This window comes from Protopterus annectens, chromosome 3.part0 (assembly GCF_019279795.1).
Source record: "Protopterus annectens isolate FY-2018-M chromosome 3.part0, PAN1.0, whole genome shotgun sequence".
Lineage (NCBI taxonomy): Eukaryota > Metazoa > Chordata > Ceratodontiformes > Protopteridae > Protopterus > Protopterus annectens.
The window spans coordinates 1,881,304,293-1,881,330,328 of record NC_056731.1 but is presented as its reverse complement, the minus strand read 5'-3'; the positions used below and the strand labels follow the sequence as shown (position 1 = coordinate 1,881,330,328).

At 39.1% G+C, this 26,036-nt stretch overlaps 1 protein-coding gene across 1 annotated transcript in view; it reads right to left on the bottom strand.

Annotated features, from left to right (window-relative positions):
* Window positions 1-26,036, bottom strand: part of LOC122797150 (zinc finger protein 585A-like) — a 132,547-nt gene that overhangs the window by 59,289 nt on the left and 47,222 nt on the right. Inside the window, exon 3 of the mRNA XM_044065956.1 lies at window positions 25,346-25,468. Coding sequence (XP_043921891.1) covers window positions 25,346-25,468 — 123 coding nt within the window. The remainder of the gene's footprint in view (window positions 1-25,345; window positions 25,469-26,036) is intronic.

Genomic DNA, 26,036 nt, shown 5'->3' with positions numbered 1-26,036 from the left:
CCTTTACATGTTAAACATAGGGACACCCTTGCATCCTTTAAGACGGCCCTTGACTGGACAGACATCTGCTAATTCACACTGGCCTGACTAACTTGGTCTTCCTAGAAGTAGGAGGTGCATAATGAAGGAGTATCAGCAAAGGTGCTCACGACTTTCTTGTTTTGCAGTTCTTATGACCCTTAGATGAAGTATGAATATGAATCTTGCATGGTGTTCTGCTGTTTTACAACAACATTATTTTAAAACAATGGCTTAACCTTAAAACAATGCCATTATATAACTGATATACCATTCTGTGTGGGGCTGTGATCAAACAATGACAGTACTGTGATGGATGCCTTGTGTACTTCCATCACCGTGAATGGGGTGATGCATTTGAAGTACATTGTATGAGTGCCCCTCCTGACAATATTGTCCATCTGAAGTACATTGTGTGTGTGTGTGTGTGTGTGTGTGTGTGTGTGTGTGTGTGTGTGTGTGTGTGTGTGTGTATGAGAGTGTGTATACCTCCTAAAAACGCTGGTCATCCTGACAATGTTGGCATGAAAAGAGACAGAGAAAGCGTTCCATCTAGGAGAGGTGTATTCATCATTTGTCAACCTGTGGGTTATGGATCGATATCGGATCCCAACCGCATAGTTTCCAGCTATGGATCATGACCTCAGATGAGTTTTTTGCCAGCAACACAAACCTCAAAAGGGTAACCAGTAATATGCAGGAAACTGAAAGGCCTGAATACACCTACTCAGATGGACGTTATGGTGAGTACATAACTTCTAAATCTGAAGTAGGATATTCATTTGTCTGCAACCTGTGGGACAGAGTCCCCCTACCCCTGAATGGGGGCCATCATGAAGGGGATTTATTCGAGCACTGGAGCCAAAAGGATCTCTACCCCTGGATGCAAGATCCAACTTATAGTGAGAAATAAATGTGAAGCCCATGTAGCTGCTGCACAAATATCAATCAGAGAATCCCTAGCCTTGAAGCTGCTGCTGGTAGAGACTGACCGGGTTGAATGGGCATGAACACCCTCGGCGCGGGCCTTTCCTGGCTTGATAACAAAGAAACTTGGAAATTGGCTTGCCCAAATTGAATTTCCAAGTAAGGAGGTTTAGCTGATAAAGCTTGAAGTTCAGAAACTCTCTTGGCTGATGTAATGGCTACCAAAGGCTGTCTTATAAGACAAGAATTTGAGGTCCACTGTAGCAGGGGGCGAAGGGGGAGCGGTCAAGGCCTGTAGGACCAGAGAAAGGTCCCAGACATAAGAGGATTAGACTCTTGACCAATGTGATAGTGAGAAATTGCCGCCAGTTGAACTTTGACTGTGGAACTGCTGGCACCATCATTAAATCTAGCTGCCTTGCCTGCCCCACACAGAGAAAACGCTCCATTTGCTCGGTAAACCTTTCTAGTGGCTGGTTTATGAGCCGCCACCAAAATAGCTTTTACCGTGAAGAAATACCGAGTCCTTATCAAGAGTGGAACTGGAGCAATGCAGGATGGATGGGATATCAGATCCGGGATGGGATCTAGAATCCAAGGAGGATTCACAACCAGATCTGTCGAGGCCAGAATGGAGCAATGAGAATGCAGCATCAGAGGCAAGGGTGGATAGGCATACAGAAGACCGGTGGCCAAGCATGCACCAGTCTCTTCTGGGGTACCTCCGGAGGAGGTATCAGAAAAAACTGCGTGACTTGGTGTTTGAGGATGAAGGAGTTCCCCAGGCGAATATATGCGTTCCGCTACTTGACAATTGAGAGACCACTCGAAGGGGTCAGAAATGTTGGACCGACCCGAAAATGCGTGCTATGAGAAAGCGATTGGTGGAGATTGCCCATTCCCAAACTCTCATGGCCTCTCGACAAAGAGGGTAAGACCTTGTTCCCCTGCTTGTTGATGTACCAGACAACAGACATATTGTCCGACTGAATCGCAATTGTTCCCAAGGGAAGAAAGTCCTGAAGTGTAGGCAACTAAGAGCACACCGCCTCATCTCTAGAACATTGATATGCAGTAAGGTCTCTGCGAGCCACCACAAGAGGGCTATGGGATGATACATGGGGAGAGCAAGGTAAGACCACTGTATCCACTGTAGAATGAGCCTGGCAAGAGGAAGAAGAGCTATCGGCGAAGCCATGGACCCTAGAGCCCTCAGGACCAACTCCGCTGGAACAGAACATGAATGGAGAATGGCCCGCACCTGGAGCTGCAGATTCAGAATCCTGTCCAAACTCCTTGTGTCTAGTCTGGCCCCTATGAAATCTAAGAGCTGAGTGGGTGCCAGGTTGGACTTTGATGCCCAGAAATGGAGCAAGATGGAGAAAGGAGTCAAGTAGATGCCTTGTTGGGCGAAGGAGCCAGTCGTCCAGGTAGGGAAAGACCTGCACCCCTGAAGCCTCAGGTGGACCACTGCTAGTACTTTGGTAAACACCCTGGGGGCTGTGGTGAGACCAAAGGGAAGGACCCGGAACTGGTAGTGACTGGCTCCAGCAAAGCGGAGAAACCTCCTGTGTCCATTAGGATGTGGTAGCAGCGTCCTTGAGATCTAGTGGCATTCTCCCAGAAGGGGAGAATAGATTGTAGAGTGACCATTCGAATTTTTCTTTGGGGACTGCCAGATTCAGGAGAGAATTGGTCTTAGTTCCCAGAACCCTGATCCGATCTGGTCTGGGGAACGGGCTGGATGGCTCTTTAGCAGATGGCCAATTTCGGCCTCCCTTGACCGGTGGTACGCCTGGGAGGGACTGCATCTTTGGAAGGTGAAGGAAAGGAATGTGATATCCCTGGATATGATTTGGATGTTATGGACTCCCATGCCGCTAGGTGCCCGTCGACGTCCCGACTGCCTCCAGAGTAGAGCAGTCGGGCAGCCCCTCAGGGCTGCGCGCGGCCCGTTCAGAAAGGTTCCCTGGACCAAGTTTCTGGGAGCCCCTCTGCCTCTAGGGGCGCCGTCCTCCTTGTCCTCCTCTGCCACGGAAGGACTGGTTGTCCGGAGCAGGCTGGGACTGCTGCGACTTCGGAACCACATCTTCTTCTGACCCTTTTGGTTCCTAGAATAGGGCCTCTGGGGTGCAGAGAATTCCTGACGCAGACAGCTGGGTCAACGTCGCGAGCACGGTCTTGCCAAACAGAGCAGAACCATCAAAGGCGTTCGACGCCTTGAAGGGCTCAGAGAAATGGCGGCGGAGCCAGGCACCAGTCCTGTCCCGCCCCTCCGTAGCATGGGAGAGTAGCCGCATATTCGTGACTGACCTTAGAGTGGCCATTTTGGTGGAGTGCAGAGCTCTGTCCTCCTCCGAATGGACTCAGGGGAAATAAGGTCTCGCTGCATCCGAATAACGTGTAAAATAGTTCAGCGCCCTCACGAAAAAGGTCGCCGAACTGAACATCCGCTTCAAGCGGTCCATCATCCGAGACTCCTTGCTCGGTGGGTGGACTGAGGGACTCTCCTGAGCCAGTTCCCGCCATCAACATGGCATCTACAGGAGGCCCCTTACTCCAATGGGTCCTGTCAGAAGGCGGGCTAAGGATTTTGTCAGGTCTTTGGGAATTGGCTCCACGGTGTCCGGTTCCTTCCACGCCCTGGTGGTAATAAGGTCCACCAGGGAAGAGGTAAACGGGCCCGTTTGAATGCCTCCAAGAACACGGACTCGTCCGAGGAAGACTTGGGGCAGACCACAGACCCTGATCTGGAGCATTTCCATGATGTCTCAGCCTTCCCTTCCTCCAAGTCCGTGTCTTCAGTGAGAGACTCAGGAGTCTATGTGCCTCAGGAGCCTCCTCTGGGGGCTGTCAGAAGAGTCGCAGCCAATTGCTCCATAGGAGCAACTTGGGAGCAGAAACGGGCTGTCCCAGGGGCCGGATGGTGGAAGCCTGGCCCAGTGCAGAGGGAGCGGGCGCGTGAGCCAAGCAAGTGCGGGGTCCGGAGACCCTCAACAGAGCCTACATCAAAGCCGCGGGGGCCGCACCCACCACCGAAGGATCCGGCAATCGCCCTCGATCCGTGGAGGATCGCGGCGCCCGCCGCCGGATCCGAGAGGGACAGTGGGCCCGCCACAGACGGCCCGGATCAGATCCCGGCCCAGAGGATCGGGCTTTTCGAGGGCATGGTGGGGATCCGGTACCCAGTACTATCGGATCCGATCTGCATCTGGGCCTGGATGAACCTTCGCATCATCCCTGGAATGCCTCCTCGATAGCCGCTGAGATCGGGTCTCCTCCTCCTCAGGACCCGGTGAGAAGCACACAGGTGACCGGAGCCGAGAAGGAGGAGCCGGGACTCCTGAAGCATCCCTCTCCTGTCCAGTTTGAGTCCCAGGAGCAGGAGGGGTGGGGGGGGAACAGCTGCAGCCGCAGGAGTCCCCTGAGGGGGGGGGTCGGATGTCCCGGCGTAAAAGACCCGCCAGGACCAGCTGCACAAATGGAACAGCCAGATGTGAGGTGCTCAACCCCAAGACACAACACCGAGTGTGGCCATCAGCGGTGAGAGCTTATGGCCACACTCATTAGAAAGAATGACTTAGGCTGGTCAGCCATAGTCAAAACTTCCCAAAAGTTACAGAAGTAACTTAACAAAACTAAAACAAGCACACAGGCCTCACACACTCCACTACGCATTCAGCGAGGGAGGGAATAAAAATACTACTGTAAATTAAATTTAAACTAAAACAGTCAATACAACCTACAACTTTCACACAAAAAGTTTAAAGAAAGCAAAAAAATTTCTATTTTTATACAAGAAAAATACCACTTAGCTGAGAGCTAAAGACACCACATCCAGTTACCAGCGCGGCAAACAAGATCTGGGGTCATGAGCAGGGCATTATGGGTGAGGGGAGGAGCTGAGAGCTTGGATCCATAGCTGGAAACTATGCCGGTTCGGATCCGATATCGGATCCATAACCCACAGGTTGCAGACAAATGAATATCCTACTTCAGATCTGGTAGATTTTAAACATGCCAGATCGGGCTACTTTGCAATTACAGAAAGCATATAGGGGACAAAAATATAGCAAAATAAAGTTATGCATTAATTTGTATACAATATTTAAAAAAACATACAACTCTATGCAAAGCTTATAAGACTAGATTGTGAAAAGTGTATTTAAATATTTATAGTAGAAAATGATAGGGAGAAAGAGTGGAAGCACAGAGAGATTTTGCTATGATTAAGTTATATGACCAGAGAGCTAGCACTGGCATTTAGCATGTCCCTGAAGAAGAGATAATACCTCTGTACTTCTCATAGTGAGTGTCTCCTTTGTTCTTGTACACCAGCACTAGAAGACTTATTCTCTAAGTGTCTGGAATACATCACAATGAACACACTCCAGCACTACAGCACTTATTCTCCAGTTGTCTGGAATACATCACAATGAGAACATGCCAGCACTAGAACACTTATTCTCTAGGTGTTTGGAATATATCACAATGAGAACACACCAGCACTAGAACCCTTATTCTCCAGGTGTCTGGAATACATCACAATGAGAACACACCAGCACTAGAACACTTATTCTCTAGGCGTCTGGAATACATCACAATGAGAACACACCAGCACTAGAACCCTTATTCTCCAGGTGACTGGAATACATCACAATGAGAACACACCAGCACTAGAACACTTATTCTCTAGGTGTTTGGAATACATCACAATGAGAACACACCAGCACTAGAACCCTTATTCTCCAGGTGTCTGGAATACATCACAATGAGAACACGCCAGCACTAGAACATTTATTCTCTAGGTGTCTGGAATACATCACAATGAGAACACACCAGAATTAGAACACTTATCCTCCAGGTGTCTGGAATACATCACAATGAGAACACTCCAGCACTAGAACACTTATTCTCCAGGTGTCTGGAATACATCACAATGAGAACACATCGGCATTAGAACACTTATTCTCTAGGCGTCTAGAATACATCACAATGAGAACACTCCAGCACTAGAACATTTATTCTCCAGGTGTCTGGAAAACATCACAATGAGAACATACCAACACTAGAACACTTATTCTCCAGGTGTCTGGAAAACAACACAATGAGAACACACCAGCACTGGAACACTTATTCTCCTGGTGTCTGGAATATATCACAATGAGAACACTCCAGCACTAAAGCACTTATTCTCCAGGTGTCTGGACTACATCACAATGAGAACACACCAGCACTAGAACACATTCTCTAGGTGTATGGAATAAATACATCACAATGAGAACACACTGGCACTAGAACACTTATTCCTCAGGTGTCTGGAATACATCACAATGAGGACACCCCAGCACTAGAACACTTATTCTCCAGGTGTCTGGAATACATCACAATGAGAACACACAGGCGCTAGAACACTTATTCTCTAGGTGTCTGGAATACATCACAATGAGAACACACCAGCACTAGAACACTTATTCTCTAGGTGTCTGGAATACATCACATTGAGACAACACCAGCACTAGAACACTTATTCTTCAGGTGTCTGGAATACATCACAATGAGAACACTCCAGCACTAGAACACTTATTCTCCAGGTGTCTGGAATACATCACAATGAGAACACACTGGCGCTAGAACACTTATAATCCAGGTGTCTGGAATACGTCACAATGAGAACACACCAGCACTAGAACATTTATTTTTCAGGTGTCTGGAATACATTACAATGAGAACACACCAGCAGTAGAACATTTATTTTTCAGGTGTCTGGAATACATTACAATGAGGACACAGCAGTACTAGAACACTTATTCTCCAGGTGTCTGGAATACATCACAATAAGAACACACCAGCACTAGAACACTTATTCTCTAGGTGTCTGGAACACATCACAATGAGAACACGCCAGCACTAGAACACTTATTCTCTATGTGTTTGGAATACATCACAATGAGAACACACCAGCACTAGAACCCTTATTCTCCAGGTGTCTGGAATACATCACAATGAGAACACGCCAACACTAGAACACTTATTCTCTAGGTGTCTGGAATACATCACAATGAGAACACACCAGCATTAGAACACTTATTCTCCAGGTGTCTGGAATACATCACAATGAGAACACTCCAGCACTAGAACACTTATTCTCCAGGTGTCTGGAATACATCACAATGAGAACACATCAGCATTAGAACACTTATTCTCCAGGTGTCTGGAATACATCACAATGAGAACACACTAGCACTAGAATACTTATTGTCCAGGTGTTTGGAATACATCACAATGAGAACACTCCAGCACTACAGCACTTACTCTACAGGTGTTTGGAATACATCAAAATGAGAACACACCAGCACTAGAACACTTATTCTCTAAGTGTCTGGAATACATCACAATGACAACACTCCAGCACTGGAAGACTTATTCTCTAGGTGTCTGGAATACATCACAATGAGAACACACCAGCACTAGAACACTTATTATCTGGGTGTCTGGAACACATCACAATGAGAACACACCAGCACTAGAACATTTATTCTCCAGATGTCTGGAATACATCACAATGAGGACACACCAGCACTAGAACACTTATTCTCCAGGAGTCTGGAATACATAACAATGAGAACACAGCAGTAGTAGAACACTTATTCTCCAGGTGTTTGAAATACATCACAATGAGAACACACCAGCACTAGAACACTTATCCTCCAGGTGTCTGGAATACATCACAATAAGAACACACCAGCACTAGAACACTTATTCTCTAGGTGTCTGGAATACATCACAATGAGAACACTCCAGCACTAGAACACTCATTCTCCATTTGTCTGGAACACATCACAATGAGAATACTCCAGCACTAGAACACTTATTCTCCAGGTGTCTGGAATACACCACAATTAGAACACACCAGCACTAGAACACTTATTCTCTAAGTGTCTGGAATACATCACAATGAGAATACACTAGCACTAGAACACTTATTTTCCAGGTGTCTGGAATACATCACAATGAGAACACTCAAGAGCCATTTTCCACTTGATGTATCCAACATATTAATCATATCTACTGGTTGTAGGCTCATAGGTATATACTAGGCCAGTGACCACCTTAGCCTTTATAAGCCTAACCACCCAACTCAATTGTGTCCCTACATATCATGGACATTTATTAGAGGGGGTATGTTAGGAAGTTTCTTTAAGTTATATGGAGGGTATGTTAGTTTGGGTATACTTACTGCCTGCTGTGTCTATCACAGAGATGGGGCCAGGCTGGGATGAATTTCTGGTTTCCATCCATTGGTAAAGTTTACACTTAAATAGGGTTAGGGATGGATTGTACTTCATGTGGATGGGGTGCCTGTTCCAGAGCATGGGTATCCTCTGGGCACATCTGTCTTGCCAACATATTCTACTTGTGTCACAAACAAAATTTAAATCCTTTGCTCTAGTGGTTCTGATGCTGGTTGTTTTGGGGATCTTGAAAAGTTTCATCAGCTCTGGATCTAAGGAAGCCTTGTATGCCAGATGTAGATTGCCTCTCAGTAGCCTGTAGGAGCCCGAGCACAGAGATGGGCCTTTAAGGTGCTCTGTATAGGACAATGTGTTTATACCCTGGATTCTCCTGGTACAGAACTTTTGTGGGTATTCCAACTGTTACATATGTCTGGTCAGGTACATGCCAAATGGACATTATACTCCACAATTTTCTTACTACCTTAACTACATTTTGTCAAAGACCAGATGCCTGTCTACATATGTTCCCAGAGCTCTCACTACCGGATCAGCTCTTAGGGGTGTCTTATCAATGGAGTAATTAGCCTAGGTGGTCATTTTTCCAAAAGGCACTATAATGTCTTTCTTGGCATTAAGTTTTAATCTGTGTCTTTGGCATAAATCATTTGTCTGCATCACAGCCTCTTGTAAGATGTTTGTGTTATGGAAGGAATCTGTGACAGCTCCCAATTTGCAGTCATTTGCCCTTGACATTAGCCTCTACCTCTGAGAAGTAGATGCCAAATATGAACGATTCCAGCATGGGGCCCTGAGGTACACTGCCGATGATTGGCCTTTAGTGGCGGTGATCTAACCAGTCCTGATTTCCTGTGTCTTGTCTGTAAACTATGAAGGGGTTTATGCCCAGTTCAGTGAGTCTGTCAACTATATCTGAGTGTGACACTGTACTTACCGCCTTAGCCAGATCCAGGTGGGCGATACGCACCATTTCCCCCTCAACCATTGCCTTGGTGACCTTCTTAAAGAAGACCTCCAGATTTAGTAGGTATGACCTTTCCTTGACAAAGCCAAGGGCCGAGTCTAATACCTGGAAGTTGCCTGTGTGTTTGTTGATCATTTCCAGAATAATTAATTTTGTGGCTTTGCATATTAGACTAGCTAGTCTAATAGGTCTGTAGTTTCTGAGGTTCAGTTGATAGTCCACCCTTCTGAAGTAGTATAACCGTTGCAGTCATCCATTCTCATGGTACAAAGCTTGGTTTAAGGCAATAATTGAAAAGTAACTCAAGTGGTCCTGATAGGTCATGTTTCGAGCTATACATGAGGCAATAACTTGCCTTCCGACAATGTATAAACTATACACGGGAATTGATGCCGACAGAGTTTATAGTCATTTAGAAGAAAACTCAATTATGGCAGTAGAACAAAAGGACAATAAAAGAAAGTCAAATGGAACAAATAATCATTTGTTGTTAGATAAAGTCAGTGGAGAACTGTAAAAAAGGGTAAGAATCTAAGTATGGCATGAACTGACTGCAAAAAAGCATTTGATAGTATCCCACATTCATGGATAAAAGAGTGTTTAAAAATGAAGTAGTATAACCATTGCAGTCATCCATTCTCATGGTACAAAGCTTGGTTTAAGTGATCAACTACATTACAGTGACCATGAAACAGTGGCAGACCACTTTGCAGTTAAGCCATGATAAAGGACAGATTATTACCTAGGAATAAAAATTCAAAGGGGGGTATTCCAGGGTGACTCTCTGTCACCGCTGCTATTCTGCCTTGTCCTTAACCCATTAATCTGTCTACTTAACAGCTTAGGTCATGGCTATAATTTGGCTCGTAGAAAAAAACAAAGTGTAAAGACTTCTCTCCTTCTCTTTGTTGATGATTTAAAACTGTATAGCTCATCAGATGAGGAACTGAAAGCACAACTACAGGTTGTCAAAACTTTTTCAGATGATATAAGAATGTCATTGGGTCTTGATAAATGTGCAAAAGCAACCTTTAAAGCAGGAAAACTGCAGTACCAGGAAAGCATCAGTCTGGGACAAGAATGTGACATAAAAGAACTTGAGCAAGGAGGAGTGTATAAATATTTGGGAATTGATGAAGGATCAAAAATAAAACATGAACAAATGTGAATAAAACCTAGTAAGGAATACTTTAGAAGACAAATTAATCCTGAAAGCAGCGTTGACATCTAGGACTAAAATCCAGTTTGCTCTTCCTGTCCTAACTTACAGTTTTGGCATGACTGACTGGCCCCAAAAAGTGTTGGATAGATTAGATAGGAAAACAAGAAGGATGCTTCATGCTCACCAAATGATTTACAAAAATCAGTGCGTACCAAGATTTTATATTCCCCGTTCCGAAGGAGAGGATGGGCCTCCTTGAAATTGATTACATGTATAGATCTGAAATCGTGGGACTCCACATAAATATGCTGACCTCACAAGACCCAAAAGTAGTGAAAGTTTTGAAACATGAGGAGAATAAATCTAAGATGATTTCTCTACTTAATATAGCAGAAGCATATGGGCGTCAAGCAGGAATGGAAATCCAACCAATAGTAGATAAAAATCAGGCAGCAACTGAATGTGCCAAAAAACAAAAGAATATAAGGTGAAAGACCAGATGAGAAGGCAAAAATGTGGACAATGCATAAATACAGCTGCAAGTATAGAAAACTTTCTAGAAGAACCTCATGTTGATCAGGAACAAATGCAGGAATAGTTAAAGAGAGGTGAATTCAAACCAAGAGATGAAAGGTTAATATTGGCAGCCCAAGAGAGTGGGCTGCATACACATTGGTTTACAAAGTCCAGTGAATGTACGGGAGAAACAGACAAATGTAGGTTTTATAAAAAACTAATTGGAAACAGTTACACACCTCGTTGCTGGTTGTGACATACTAATGGCAGAAGGACTGTATACTGAAAGGCATAATAATGTGGCAAGACCGTTGCACTGTGGATTGTGCAAACATTATGGTACTGAAGTTGCTGAAAAACACTGCAAACATGAGACACAAAGCATCATAGAAAATTATGAAGTTTATGTCACATGGGAATTACCAACAGTTCAAAAGATAGATGGTAGAAAACCAGATATAGTGGTACATGAAAAGAAGACAAAAGTAGCATTGATCATTGAAATCATCACACCCAGTGACTACAGTGTCCTGCATACAGAAACAGTCATAACATACCAGGATCTGCAGGGAGAAACGAGAGCAATGTGGAAGAAAGATACCCAGACAGTTCCAATAGTAGTAGGAGCAATGGGTCTTATAAAAAAGAGTCTACAATAGTATTTAGATATGTTACCAATACATGTAACTCATTACAAATTGCAGAAGGAGTCATTACTGGGCACATTGCGGTTGCTGCAAAGAGCACTTCTGTCTGACATCAAAGATTGAAACAATGGCGGAGCCTGAATGGCTAACTGAAAGCAGCAGTATTTTAGAGCTCCATATAACTAGTTAAATAAGACAGGAAAAAATATTCTTTTTTTTCTTCAAAGTATAAAATCTTATAGATAAAGGTCTAATTTACATAATTAGAAATTTAGGAGAAGTTTTACAAATAATTTCCTGTCAAAAAGCTTGGAGATATATTCACTTGTTAAAATGAGCAACTCAAGGAATTCTCACCAGGATGCTGCCTTAAAGAAGGAACTACAACAGATGGCATCTACCCTGCAGGAGTCGTCTTTGAAGATGGATCATTTTAAGGAGAACCTAGAAAATCTTAAAATAAGCAGTCAAACACAGGCTGACACCCTCAAGGAAATGCTACAACAACACCAGACAAGGATAACAGGAATAGAAGTTTCTCTAAATGACTTAGAAAGCAGACTTAAGGAAGAGGAAACACAGAAAGAACTGCTTCTTAAACAAGACGCTTGGCTGGTTAATAAAGTAGATGACTTAGAAAATAGGGAGAGGAGAAATAACATCAGGATTTTCGGATTGCCTGAAAACACAGAAGGTGAGGATATTATTTTCTTTTTATCAAGCTGGAGCCCTGACTTTTTAAATTTAAAAGAAGGACTTTCCTTTGGCATTAAGAGGGCACAGAGAGCTCTTGGGAAACCTGCCACTAACTCAAACTCTCCTCCTATGTCAATAATTATCAAATTTCTTTCATACTTGGACAAGGAACTGATTTTAAGATCTGCTTGGAGGAAGGCACCTCAAAAATATAAACAGAGCCTGATAAGATTTGATAATGACTATTCATCTAGAATAATGGAACAAAGGAAAAAAGTGTGGCCAATGATAAAGTTTCTGAAACAAAATAACATCAAGGCACAACTTGCATATCCAGCTAAGATAAGAATACTGTATGCCAACAAGATGAGGACTTTTATTGACTTAGAGGAAGCCTCTTCATTTATTAAAACTAATAATGTGATTACTTTACCAGAAGATATGGATTGGATGTCACCTTCTCTCAAGAGAACAAAAGAAGCAAATGTCTGGACAGACGTCAAAAAGAAGAAGTAAAAGACTGGTGCTGTTACAGCCAAATCACTCAAAGCATCTACTATGATATGAATTGTTTTAACATTACTTTAAAGGACCAATTTTACTGCTTGGAATTTTAAAACAAAGGTAACTAACTACTGGAATCTTTATCTATATTTTTGAAAAGAGATGGCACATGAGAGTTTTCACACTACCTCAGGTATGTAAAACAGGGTACTTTTCTTACACAGAAGGAGGGTTACATAGCACATAAAATATGTTTACTGTAAATCAACATACACAGTATATGTGTATTTTCTCTTGATTTTCTCTTTTCTTTCTCTCTTCTCTCAATATTCATTTTAACTGCATCTTGTCTCCCTTTCGAAATTCTCTCCTATTTACTATACTAATATAGGCTGTATATATTTAATAACTCACTTTCTATACATAGATAAATGTTTGTCTTTTCGGCTTTTCCCAGTTAGGGGTTGCCACAGTGGAACTCTGGTCCGCAAATGATTGGCAGTAGATTTTTTATGGTGCCGAGTTGCCAGACGACGCCTAACCTTCAACGAAGGCACGCCCATTCACGCATGTCTTTCTGAGGCCACTCGACCGTGGGAAGGACATGCAGACTCCACACAGAAGGCACTCCAGCCAAGAATCGAACAGGAGAACCTCTTGCTGTGAGGCAACAATGCTACCGCTGCACCACTGCGGCTTTATCTATACATAGATAAATAATAGTCTAAAATAATCTAGTTTTAAGGTAGACTAACTGGAATAGTGAACTTAATTAATTGTTATTACAATATTTATTAGATTAATGATAGTCACTTTTATGCTTATTGGGATTGGGGACATGTTCGTGATTAACTCTGAAATGTTCCATTCATGTACATATGTCCTTTGAATTATTTCATTTTAGTATTAAAAAATACATGACAGGAGTCCCCGTGGACTATGATGTTTGCAGATGACATTATGATCTGTAGTGAGAGTAGGGAACAGGTGGATGAGACCCTGGAGAGGTGGAGATATGCTCTAGAGAGAAGAGGAATGAAGGTCAGCAGGACTAAGACAGAATATATGTGTGTGAATGAGAGGGAGGATAGAGGAATGGTGAGGATGCAGGGAGTAGAGATGACGAAGGTCAATGAGTTTAAGTACTTGGGATCAACAGTTCAGAGTAATGGTGAGTGTGAAAGAGAGGTGAAGAAGAGAGTACAGGCCAGATGGAGTGGGTGGAGAAGAGTGTCAGGAGTGATTTGTGACAGACGAGTACCAGTAAGAGTGAAAGGGAAGGTCTACAAGAGGGTAGTGAGACCAGCTATGTTAAACGGGTTGGAGACAGTGGCATTGACAAAAAGGCAGGAGTCAGAGCTTGACGTGGCAGAGTTGAAGATGTTAAGATTTGCACTGGGTGTGACGAGGATGGACAGGATTAGGAATAAGTATATTAGAGGGTCAGCCCAGGTTGGAAGGTTTGGAGACAAAGCCAGAGAGGCAAGATTACATTGGTTTGGACATGTGCTGAGGAGGGATGCAGAGTATATTGGGAAAAAGATGCTAAGGATGAAGCTGCCAGGAGAGGCAGGCCTAAGATAAGGTTTATGTATGTGGTAACAGAGGACATGCAGGTGGTTGGTGTGACAGAGCAAGATGCAGAGGACAGGAAGAAATGGAAACAGTTGATCTGCTGTGGCGACCCCTAACGGGAGCAGCCGAAAGAAGAAGAAGAAGATTAACAAATACATAAAAAAAGGAGGGAAAAATGTACATTCTATTTGCATTGCCATAGCAACAGTAAACAACTGCTGCAGTTTTGAAGGACACTGTGAACCTGCAAAGTGCATTTAGCCGCACAGATAACAAATAATAAGAACAAGTAATGTTGTTTAGTTATTAAAATGAAAAACCTAAGCAAGGTAAAATAAATACATAATAGAACTATTTGTAATATTTTATGATTTATCCTCATAGGATTACATATTCCTGGAAACACAACTGATATGTTCCCAAACTACATGTGCACTTAAATGTAGCTGCTTGATTAAAAAATATTACTCAGTTTAACATGCTGATTCCACAAGCTGACTGCACTGTAAAAATTACATTTTATATGTTACTTGAAACTGACAGTCTCCAGAGCACATGAAAAGATATTATTTTTCCAACAGTTACCTCACACTCTGTACAAACTCACTTAGTAACTGATTGCTACTCATTTAAAATATCAGTTTAAATATTAAATGTGCCCTTGAAATGCTATTGACATTTTGACAAAATATAATCTGAACTGTAAAATGAATGACTTGAAACAAGTAATGCATAGGATTTCAAAGACAGTTCTTGACACTACAGTAAAAGTAAAAAATATATATTCACAAGGAAGTATTGAAATGTTTTAGTCTTCCAGTTAAAATATATTACTGTCAACATTATGTAATATCAGAAAGTTTGAAGAGCTAGGAAATTCCTATTCTTTGTCTTTATAATGATTATTAGACAGATGTTAGACGTTGCTTTGTTTAATGAATTGTGACATGTTTATGAGGAAAAGTGGATTCAATTACTCACATTGGACTACACATTCCTGGAAACAACTGAAATGTCCCCAAATTACTTGTGAATTTAAATGAAACTGCCTGATTAATAAGCATAATTTACTTTAACAACCTGAATCCATAAGCTATCTGATCTATATATGCTACATTATATCTGTCACTTGCATATGACAGTCTCTAGAGCACACAAAAAAATACATGTTATTTTTGTAACATGCTATATTTGCACTAACCATACATTCTAAACTAACTCAATTGGCAACTGACAAGTTATTTATTTGAAACATCAGTCTAAATATTAAATGTGCCCTTGAAATATTGCCGTTTTGACAAAACAAAACCTGAAATGAAAAAGGAATGATTTGAAGAAGTGAAGTATTGTACAGATTTCGAAGACAGCTATTGACCCTACAATATAAGTAGAAATGTATACATGCAAGGACAATTTGAAATGCTTTATACTTTTAGTTAAAATAGCTTATTGTTAACTTTTTGCTTTATCAGAAAATTTAAAGAGCTAGGAAATTATTTCTAATTTGTCTTTATAATGTTTACTAAAGTGATGTTAGTCACTGACTTGTTAAATGGATTGCGAGTCATGTACAAGAAGGACTACTGAATGTTATTTCTGTTTACCTATGTTTGCTGAATTTCTTTTATTAGTACTGATTTAAAACAAGGGAAAGAAAGGGAAGGGAAATCTCTGTTGTTGGTCAAGGGAGGAGAGGCTTAAGAGTATTCCAAGTGTCCCGAAAGCTCTCTAAGATGCTCTAAATACTATTTGATTAATACTTTCCTAAGGTAAGTCTTGGTTACCATATAGGTACCTTCACATTCATTCTAGACCTGATGTGATTACCCATTCTGGAAGTAGGAGGTGCCCTATGCAGGATGGGAACTGTCAGGGTGATCATAGTTCATTCTTAGAGTCTGCTTTGTAAATCTATAAATATGTAAAAGCATTGCACACTAGAATGTAGGGTGCCTCTACTCAGAATCAGTATACCATTGATAAGCCATGTCTTTTCATAAGTGTAAGTTGAAGTTAGTGAGCTGAAGAGTGGGAAAGTAAAGGAAGACAGTAGACCTACAGTAAATTCAGATTTCATTGGTAATCACTCATTGTCTCCTGCAGAGTCCTTTTAGTCAAATTATTTTAGTAATAATCTATTTGTTGTTGGCTTATATAGTGTATGCTCCTCTGTTGCATTTAATTTATCCAAAATGACACGTCTGACATGTTTGGGGTCTCTTAAGGGTAACTAAATATTGGATGTTTTCTAAGTCAACATAATAATTGTTTACACTAACATTCCATCCTGATATATAAAATACTATAGAACAATAATAGAATAATATAGAATTCCATATCTCTTTTAAGAAAATTCTCCATATTGATATTGTTGGTTAAATGTATGAGTGATAATCCAATAGATCTATCTTTATCTACTGGATTAAGAATGACTTTAATTCCACGTTTAATAGGAAATTCATATTTACTTGTATTTGATCCTTTAGAATTAATGTTTTATAGAAGTACTTTTTAAAAGCCTAACCAGAATTCTACCCTACTTGTATTTAAAGAAGAAAGAACATTAAATTACACTCCCAAGTTTACACACATAAAAATAACATTCAGTGTTATCAGAGAATATGGTATAACTACTATAATCAAAAAAAAGAAGCAAAAAGTTTCTTCCAACAATAACTTGAAATGGATTTAACATTCTTATCATTAAATACTAATGGCTTAAATAATGCAAATAAAAAGATCAAACTTACTAATATATTTAAATCTAAATAAGGCACAAGTAGCATTTCTCCAGGAAATGCATTTTAAGACTAATGATAGCTTTATTTGGAACCCTAAGGACTATACAGTCTTAGCTCAATCCTCCTATAGAACAAAGACAAAAGGACTATCAATTCTCTGGAAGAAAAATATAACTACTCCAAAAGTTATTTATAAATATGAAGACAAAGAAGGTCTACTAGCAATTGTTATAATTAAATTTAATAACAGAATATGGACCTTAGCTAATTTATATTGGTTTCCAGGAATTGGAGCAGGAATGGTTAAAAAAACACCTAGATTTTATTTCCAACAGTTATAAAGGAAATCTTATAATGGGAGGAGACTTTAATTGTACTTTAGAAGCTTCTGAAACCACCAAGAAGTCTTTTCGCATAGCAACTATTTCAAAATCCTTAAAAAGATGGATTGATTCATTTTATTTAATAGACACTTTTAAAGTAAAAGATGATAAATCCTTATTATTTTCCAATAAAGACCATAGATTTGGAACACAAACCAGAAAGACAAATTATTCGTAGTTCAAGATTTACAAACAAAAATCTTCAGCTTCTCAATAGTTTCCACCGCCTTCTCAGATCATGACTCTCTGATAATGAAGCTCCAAATAGAGTTTAAATCTCTAATCCTCTCAACTAGAATTCCATCATATATCACGAAAATTAAAGAATTCAGACCCTGGATGTTGTCAGAACTACAATTATTTCTTGAAATTAATAATACAACAGAAATCAGTAGAGTCATGGCTTGGGACTCATTAAAAAGCGTATTTATTCGGTAAGACCCTTAGCTGGTACAAAAACAAAGTTAGAGAGTGGGAAACTGAATCATTAGACTTGCAAATCAGACTCTTGACCTCAAAAATCTAAAAAAATCAGAATTGCCCAGAAGTCAAAAAAGAAATAGAGGAATTAAATAAAAAAATATAATGAAATTCTAACACACAAAACGTGTCTATCCTTGGAAAAATTAAAAATAAACTCATTAACCACCTCCCCCAGATATCTACATAACTTATTTACAAGAATTAAAATACAATCTAAAGCAAATAATACTGGTAGTATACATATCATGAAAAGAAAGGGAAAAAAGTATCAGATATAGGAGACATCCTTAAAGCATATCGGTTCCATTATATGGAACACTTCACAAAAGAAGATTTAGATACCAACCAAATAAACTTAGATACAAACTTTATCAATATAAAAAAATCCCGAAAACTTAAAACTGGACCTACAAAAACCTATATCCTATAAAGAACTTGTTGACAAGATAAAAGAAAGTAAATCTAACAAAACTCCAGGGATAGATGGTATAATTACGGAAATTTACAAACTCTTCCCTTCAACAGTAATCTCCTTTTTTTCATAAAACTTTGCTAGAAGTCCAGTCAGAAGCAAAAATACCACCCGCGTGAAAATATTCTCTCATAACACCGATTCTAAAAGATAATAAACCATCAGACCTTTGCACCTCATACAGACCTATATCATTACTGAATAATGATTACAAAATATTCATGTCAATCCTAACAGAATGAAAATCCCACTTTCAAAGATAATTAATAATGATCAAACTGGATTTTTATATAACAGGTACATGCATGACAATATTAAAAGGATACTCTTACAGATTATGTGAATAAAGAAGATAGAGAAACACTTGTAATCTGATTAGACATAGAAAAAGCCATTGATTCCCTCAACTGGGAATATCTATTTAAAACTTTAGCATTATTTGAATTTTCTCCTCCCTTCATCTTATTACTAAAAAACATATATTAACTTAGCCTACATTAAATTAGGTCCTTTCACCTCAGAGTCTATCCATATAATGAAAGGTACTAAACAAGGATGCCCACTTTTCTCCTATTTTATTTGCTTTGGCTATAGAAATACTTGCAGAAATAATAACACAATAATCCAAGAATAAAAGGAATAGAAGTCTATGACCAGTACATATCTAAAATAATGCTTTTGCTGATGACATTTTATTAACCCTATCAAACTCCAGAGAGTCATTAGTTGAGCTAGAAGAAGTAATGGAGAAATTTTATAAGATTTCAGGTCTACACTTTAATAGATCACAATTAAAATTTCTATTTTTAAATAAGAAAAAAGAACTACAAGTTACAGATAAATCCATCATAGGAAAACAAGAACTTAAATTATTTAGGAATAGTGTTATGCAAAAATATAAACAAAACAATATTAATAAATTATAAAAACATTACTGAAGCAATAAAAATATATACAAAAAAGTGGAACAAAATTATATTAACTTTTGAAGAAAGACTGCAATTAATAAAAATGGTCTTATTGCAAAAAAATACTATATGTAGCATTAGCAATACAGTTAATTCCTGAAAGATGCATTCTTAAAGAAATAAACTCATGTTTAATAAAATTGTTATGGTATCCCAGAAAGAATAGAGTGGCTCTAACTCATCACATTAAACCCTGGAAACAAGGAAGATTGAACTTCCAAGAAATAGAAACATATATAAAAGCATCTGTGCTTAAAACTACAATAGACTGGATAAACCCAAATTATTTTGCCATCTGAAAAGAATTAACAACAGCTATATTAACAAATGAATTTAATCTGTTAAAAAATGTTTAATAATAGACAAATCAAACAAACCCTGGTACATACTATGCATAAGTATACAATATAATATAACAAAACTTCTAACACAACACTGCTTAATCATTACATCAATTCATTTAGGAACCTTATCAATGCAAACATAGATCTAAAACTTTGGTTTGACCTTTTAACCCCATTTGCCATCACTAAGAACTTTCCTCACAAAATATATAGGGAAACAATAACCTGGGAACAAAATGGATTCTTATGCTGGTTTCAATGTGTAAATAAATTAAATGTTTTAGATATACATATGATAAAAACTGCTTACAATATTCCAACACAGGACTGGTTAACCTTACAAAGCATTCTAATGTACACTCAAGATTTATGCAGATTAATTAATAATTCCTCATTTCAAGATATTCCAAATCTAATAAATTTTCTGTATGAATTTATATATAATAGTTGTGAAAAGAAAAATTCCATTTCAAATCTATATAAAGAGTTAATAACATATAAAACAATTCCCAAACCATCATACTAGCAGTTCTTAACAAAAGATGATTGCAGTTAACATTACTATCAGTTAATTACACCTCTAACACGCAGTACTGGAAAATATTTAACTGGAAATACTTACATAGAACATTTTTAACACCAGATAGAATTAAAAAGATCAGTACTACTACAAATGTTTTTTACTGGAGGTGTGAAAAGTCAAATAAAGCAGACTTGATTCATATTTTTTATGAATGTAATAAAATTAAATCATATTGGAATGGAATCAATCATTTTTACAAGCTTTATTTAATGAATCATTTACCTTAACTAAAGTATTGATTATACTAAATGTAAATGAAGGTCCCTACCTGAATAAGACACATATGTATTTGTTATGGACAATACTTGCTATATCTAGGAAATGCGTAACCAGAAGGTGGAATTCAAATACACCCCTGACCTTGGAAGAATTCTAGACTTTACTGAAGACAAATGCATCAATGGAAATGAAAATCAAAGAACTACGAATTTATCCCAGGCCATTGGTAAATAATCCTTGGAAGAAAGTTATATCTTTGTTGGACACTCTGCAGTAATCAATATTGTATTTCTGATAACTGATCTGTTAATTCTATATTTAATAACATACAGTGTATATAACTGAAAGTCAGGATATTATAAACATTGTATATAGTTGTTTAAAATGATATTTAAAAATATTATGTAAATGTTATTTTAATTGAAAATAAAAAATATTTGAGGAAAAAAAATTGAAACAATACTAATTTCATGAACTTTAACTGTACTTTGACTTAGGAATGGGGTCCATTCCTGTAATGGTATTAGAAACCCAAAAGATATGGAGAAATTAAAAAAGTGAGAGGCATCCCAAGATATTGTCAGGACCCACTGAGGTTGTGTTTTTGGCTTTAGTGAGTGCCATCAGGACCTGCTCCTTGCTAATAGTAGCATGGGGCATGTATGCTGTCACGCTGCCAGTCCAACTACCTGGAATTTTGTAAATAGTTCTATGTCATTTGTGAATATTGATATGATTTATACAGAAGTAAGTGTTGGACAGGGTTTGTACAGTACTGAGCTTCAAGAATGTAACCACAGCATACCCTGCTGGAACATAGAAGATTAACTTGAAAAACTTAAGAATAGTTGAGGTTAAGTTACTTTATAGCTGGGTGATAAAAAAAGAGATGTTATCTTTCAGTTTCAATGCAGAAGCAGACACAATGTCTAGAGCTAGAAGCTTTTTGTATTGTCTTGAAAGATAATTAATTACTATGTTTAAGATGCAGAAGTGTTTTATTGCTTTATGACTTCCTAGCAGCTGCACAGCTGTGAGCAAACATCTGAAGGCTATGTATTTTTCACACAGAGATGTTAAATGTTGGCCACTGGGGGCTTAAGTTGGGAACTAAAGTAAGGTGACAAAAAGTGATGTCTTCCAAGCTAACCCAGCAGTAATATTTGATAATAATTTAAGACCTCTCCCAGAGAGAGAGAGACTGGGGATTTTGTATTTTGTCTTAGACCTAGCAAGAACATCCATTCCTCATCACATCTGTATTTGCCTTGCTCTGTAAGTAAGTTTCTAGGGCATAGTAACTCTTTTTAGATTCAGATAGGAATATAGTAAAGATTAGCTTAGATGTTTTCTATATCTATTTGAGACTGTCCTGCAATGTTGTTTTAAAATATTCCCTGCAATTTTGAACTCTGAAGTTACTGTGTTGATTTACTGAGTATTGTCTTGTGCTTTTATTATTTGTTATCAAATATATTTAAATTTGTTATTGTGGCTGATATTTGTGAGATATATTTAAGCTATTAGATTCCTTGCATATGTACTTGGTGACACTGTACAGGCCACTCCTAAATAGCCTTGCTCTTGGTCAGACTACCAGTTGGATTAATAGTAACATTGCATAGTAGGATTGGACACCCTTTGTTAAGGGCCTTAAAAGTAGCTGATAAGAGTGGTTGGTGACAGTGGAAACTACCATATAGTCTGGGCAGAAGGGGGCATAACTAATAAACCTGTGCCAGCCTTTCCCAGGAGTGTGTGTGTGTTTGTATATAAATCAAATCTCAAACAAAGTGTGTTTGTCAGCTACTTGGGCAGGGATACAAAGTGCTAGTTGAACAGAGAGGGTGCTAGAGGTTTTGTCTTGGCCACTCATCTGAGATCTCAACCTTATAACTGTGTCAGTAGGGAGTCTTACCGGGGAATCTGGAGAAAGAGGGAGAAACCAGCCCCAGACTGACTGTGGTCTCTGTGTGCTTTTAAGGGAAATTGCGCTTTACTGTGTGTGTACTTGTCATCTTCCCAGTGTCTACGTCTGCTAGTTGTTGCTAGTGGTGAGAATTGAGGCTCCTTGATCACTGGGCCAGTGCTGGGGAGTCACATATGCTAGTAGGTATTTCATGGGGTGGGGTGGGAGGAGTGGGGGTGAAGTTTGACCTGAATTTGTCAGCAAGCAGATTCACTGTGTCACTCTGCTCAGTGAAGGTGACACCACTGACCACCAGTTTAGTATACTGCTCTGTACTGCCTTTGAGGTTACAGACACAGCTGTAGAAGGCCTTGTGGTTGTTTTATACCTCGTGAGGCTATCTTGACCTCGTAATTGGCCTTGTTGGACTTAATTATTTCTGTTAGTTTCCTGTTCAGTTTAATTGGAAAGCTCTTATCATTATGGGAGTTGGTCTTCCTGATTTTAGCCATGATTTTCTACCTATGGTTATATATCCTTTTACAGTTAGAATTCTACCAGTGTGGTTTATTTGGGGTTTACTTCTTGTAGGTACAGCAGCCTATGTGTGATGGATGTAGTGTGTGTGTTCCTGACAGCCTTGTTTGTATGCAAGATTTTTGCCTCCAGTAAAATTGTGTATGTGCAGCTCTTGCATACTGTGTTTTTTTTAAGGATTAAATGGCTGTCTGTAAACAGAAGGCAATTGCTACATTGTCCCAGGTTGCCCATACCTGCTAAACTGGCTACAAAGACATTTGGAAATTGCATATCCATGTTCTCAGGACCTGTACTTAGATGGGCTACTGTAGGTTATGGACTGGGATATACAGAGGTCTCCTTGGTTGGCTTCTGGGCTTTGGCACTAAACTAGGTTAGACTGTGCTAAGATTTGATAGTCCTAATTTACAAACAAACTAGCTGCTCTAAGCTTGCCTCCACACAATGGCTTTGTTTTAACAACACTAAGTTACAGTTTTCAGTTCTAAGGGTAGTTTTATAGATAGAATTTACTCAAGAGCATTACTGGTTTGCCGGATGGGCACTTAGTATTATGGATCTATGGAAAACAGTGGTTCGGAAAAGTACTTAAATAAAATACACAACAAACAATAGCAATGAAAAAGGGGAGGGGGAGACTTTGGAAGTCAGATTACCATAAGGGGCGGAAGGCAGAGACACAGCCATTTAAATCAAATCAGGAAAAGCGTGGAAGAGTTGTGGAAAAATTCAAGTTGCAAGAAGCAGACTTCCTAGAGAGGGATCCAATCAAATAAGGGCAATATTGGAGCTTTAGTCCTATGGTTAGAAGTTTAGAAACTTTAGCTTAATGTCACATTAGTGGCTGGGGAAGACACAAAGAATGGGACAAAAATAGTAGCAAAGTAAACAGAAAGGCACTGAAATGCAATTTTAAGTAGGTAAATGATAAGCAGAGTATAAGATTAGGAAAAAAACAGTAATATAAACAGCTGTAAAAGTAGTAAAGCACACATCTTGGAGCAAAATTCTCAATACTGATGCTACTGCAACCCCACCACAGACTAAGGCATCAGACTATGCAGAAATTTACCAGCATTGCTGTTTATGGAAAAGGTGCTGTAATAAATGACTAAATGAGGCTCACATCTGGTAGTAGTTCACAGTTCTGCCAAAACTTAAGAAAAAGTGCTGTAATAAATGACTAAATGAGGCTCACATCTGGTAGTAGTTCACAGTTCTGCCACAAGTTAAATGGAACTACAAAATTAAGGCCCCATTCAGGGATCAAAATACAAACAGCTAGCTTTTACAAGTAATTCTACTTCTGGAAACAGAAGCGCAATACAATGTACATACAATGCAAAAATCTTGCAGTAATATACAATCTTCCCATAACTGAAGATGAAGCTACAAGTCTAAGGTCCCAGAACAAATGAAAAAAAAATGTAAACAGATAATTTTTTTGGCTAAAACATGGAAAACAATAGAAAAGTACAAAGAAATGATCACAAAACAGGTCACATAAGTGCAACAACTTCTTCTGAGCCTGCTGCTTTCCCTGACTTCATGTGGGAGTAAGCCAGATTCTCAACCCACAGTATCACTGGAAAATATTCATGCTGTTTTTTTGGCAACATCCTTTTAAGTGACCCATACCACCTAAAGCCAATTTTTTTACAACTTTGACCTTGCCCTGGCATACTGCCTCTGGTCCACATTCTTCCATCTACAGGATAATCTGTACCACAATAACATTCTTCATTATTTTTTCACTCATCTTTAACATCTTCTGGTACCTGCATTACTGCTATTCGTTCTTCACAGATATGACCATCTTCTACTTTTCCGATCTTTCCCCTAATTCATCTTAACTCATCGCCTTTGCAGTTTTTGGCTGATAACTACCTCTGTTGTTTTCCTCCAAATAGTGAAAGTCGTACATTGACTTCACTTTCTATGTTTCACCTTACATGTGAAAGGCTCACCTTCTGCACCACCCTCCTAATGTAACAAAAGCCTCAGACAGGGAAAGGTCCTGCTCCTTTGGTAAGAGTTGCTAAACAAAATGCCCAGGTTTTCAAGGGTAATTACAGTGTACAGATTATATTAAATAACCTGCTCAAAGTCAAACAGTATTCAAGACAGGAATAAAGCCCAGAACTGGAGGGGAGGAGATTCTCATTTATATCTTATTTACTTTACCAAATACTCTGTAATGTCCTATTTTCTCATTTGTCGCACAAGTTTGGTTGTTACTAGTCTTCCAAAATCATGACTGTTGCCTGTACTTTAGTAAAATAATAAAAATAAATCAGCATCTTTTTTTTTAGATATTAACTAACTGGATTTTTGTGTGTATTTCTTATAATTCTGTTGTTTTATTGTGTACCTGCATTCCTAAAACATTGCACAAATTAAAACTTAGGCAAAATTAAGTTATGTAGATGTCAACTTACTGCTGGGAGCATCTTCCAGCTGCTTGTTATTCTGTGGGTCTTTATTTCTCTCCTCCTCACTGCCAAGGCGATCACCATCCTGTGTGAACAGCAGCAGAAGTTGTTCAACTGGGATATTGTAACCTAGGTATTAAAGAACAAGAAACGTTAAATACAACTGTTAACGTTCAGAGACACAATGGTACAATATGAATTGTGCTATAATGTTCATACTGGAAAATGTTAAAAAGTTGAATTAATGGCACTGGTAAAGTTATGCAAACCTTCTGTCTCATTCATCCATTTTATAAATTTTACAAGATAACTTGTAGAATTCTGTATGATGAGTGGCTCCACCACTCAGATATCTGGCTTGCCGGGCAGTCAAATCAAAGACAAACCTACAAATCACTGAAATTAATTTGGTGCTTAAAAGCTGTTTTTTTTTTTTTTGCTTAAACTGTTTAAAATCTAGCCTCCCTTACAACAACAATGCTGGACTAGTGTCAGACCGTCATGGGCCAACAGACACATTTTTACCTCTCCTTTCTTTCGCCTCCTATAACAGCAACACAAACTCCCCCCATTACTGTTAAGTTCCCTGTACTATAACAACAGAAATCATGGTCGCAAACAACCTTTCCTCAATTACTTGCCTCACTTCCCACTCAAGATTATTTACACGTAAGGAATTTGTGCGTGTGTGTGTATA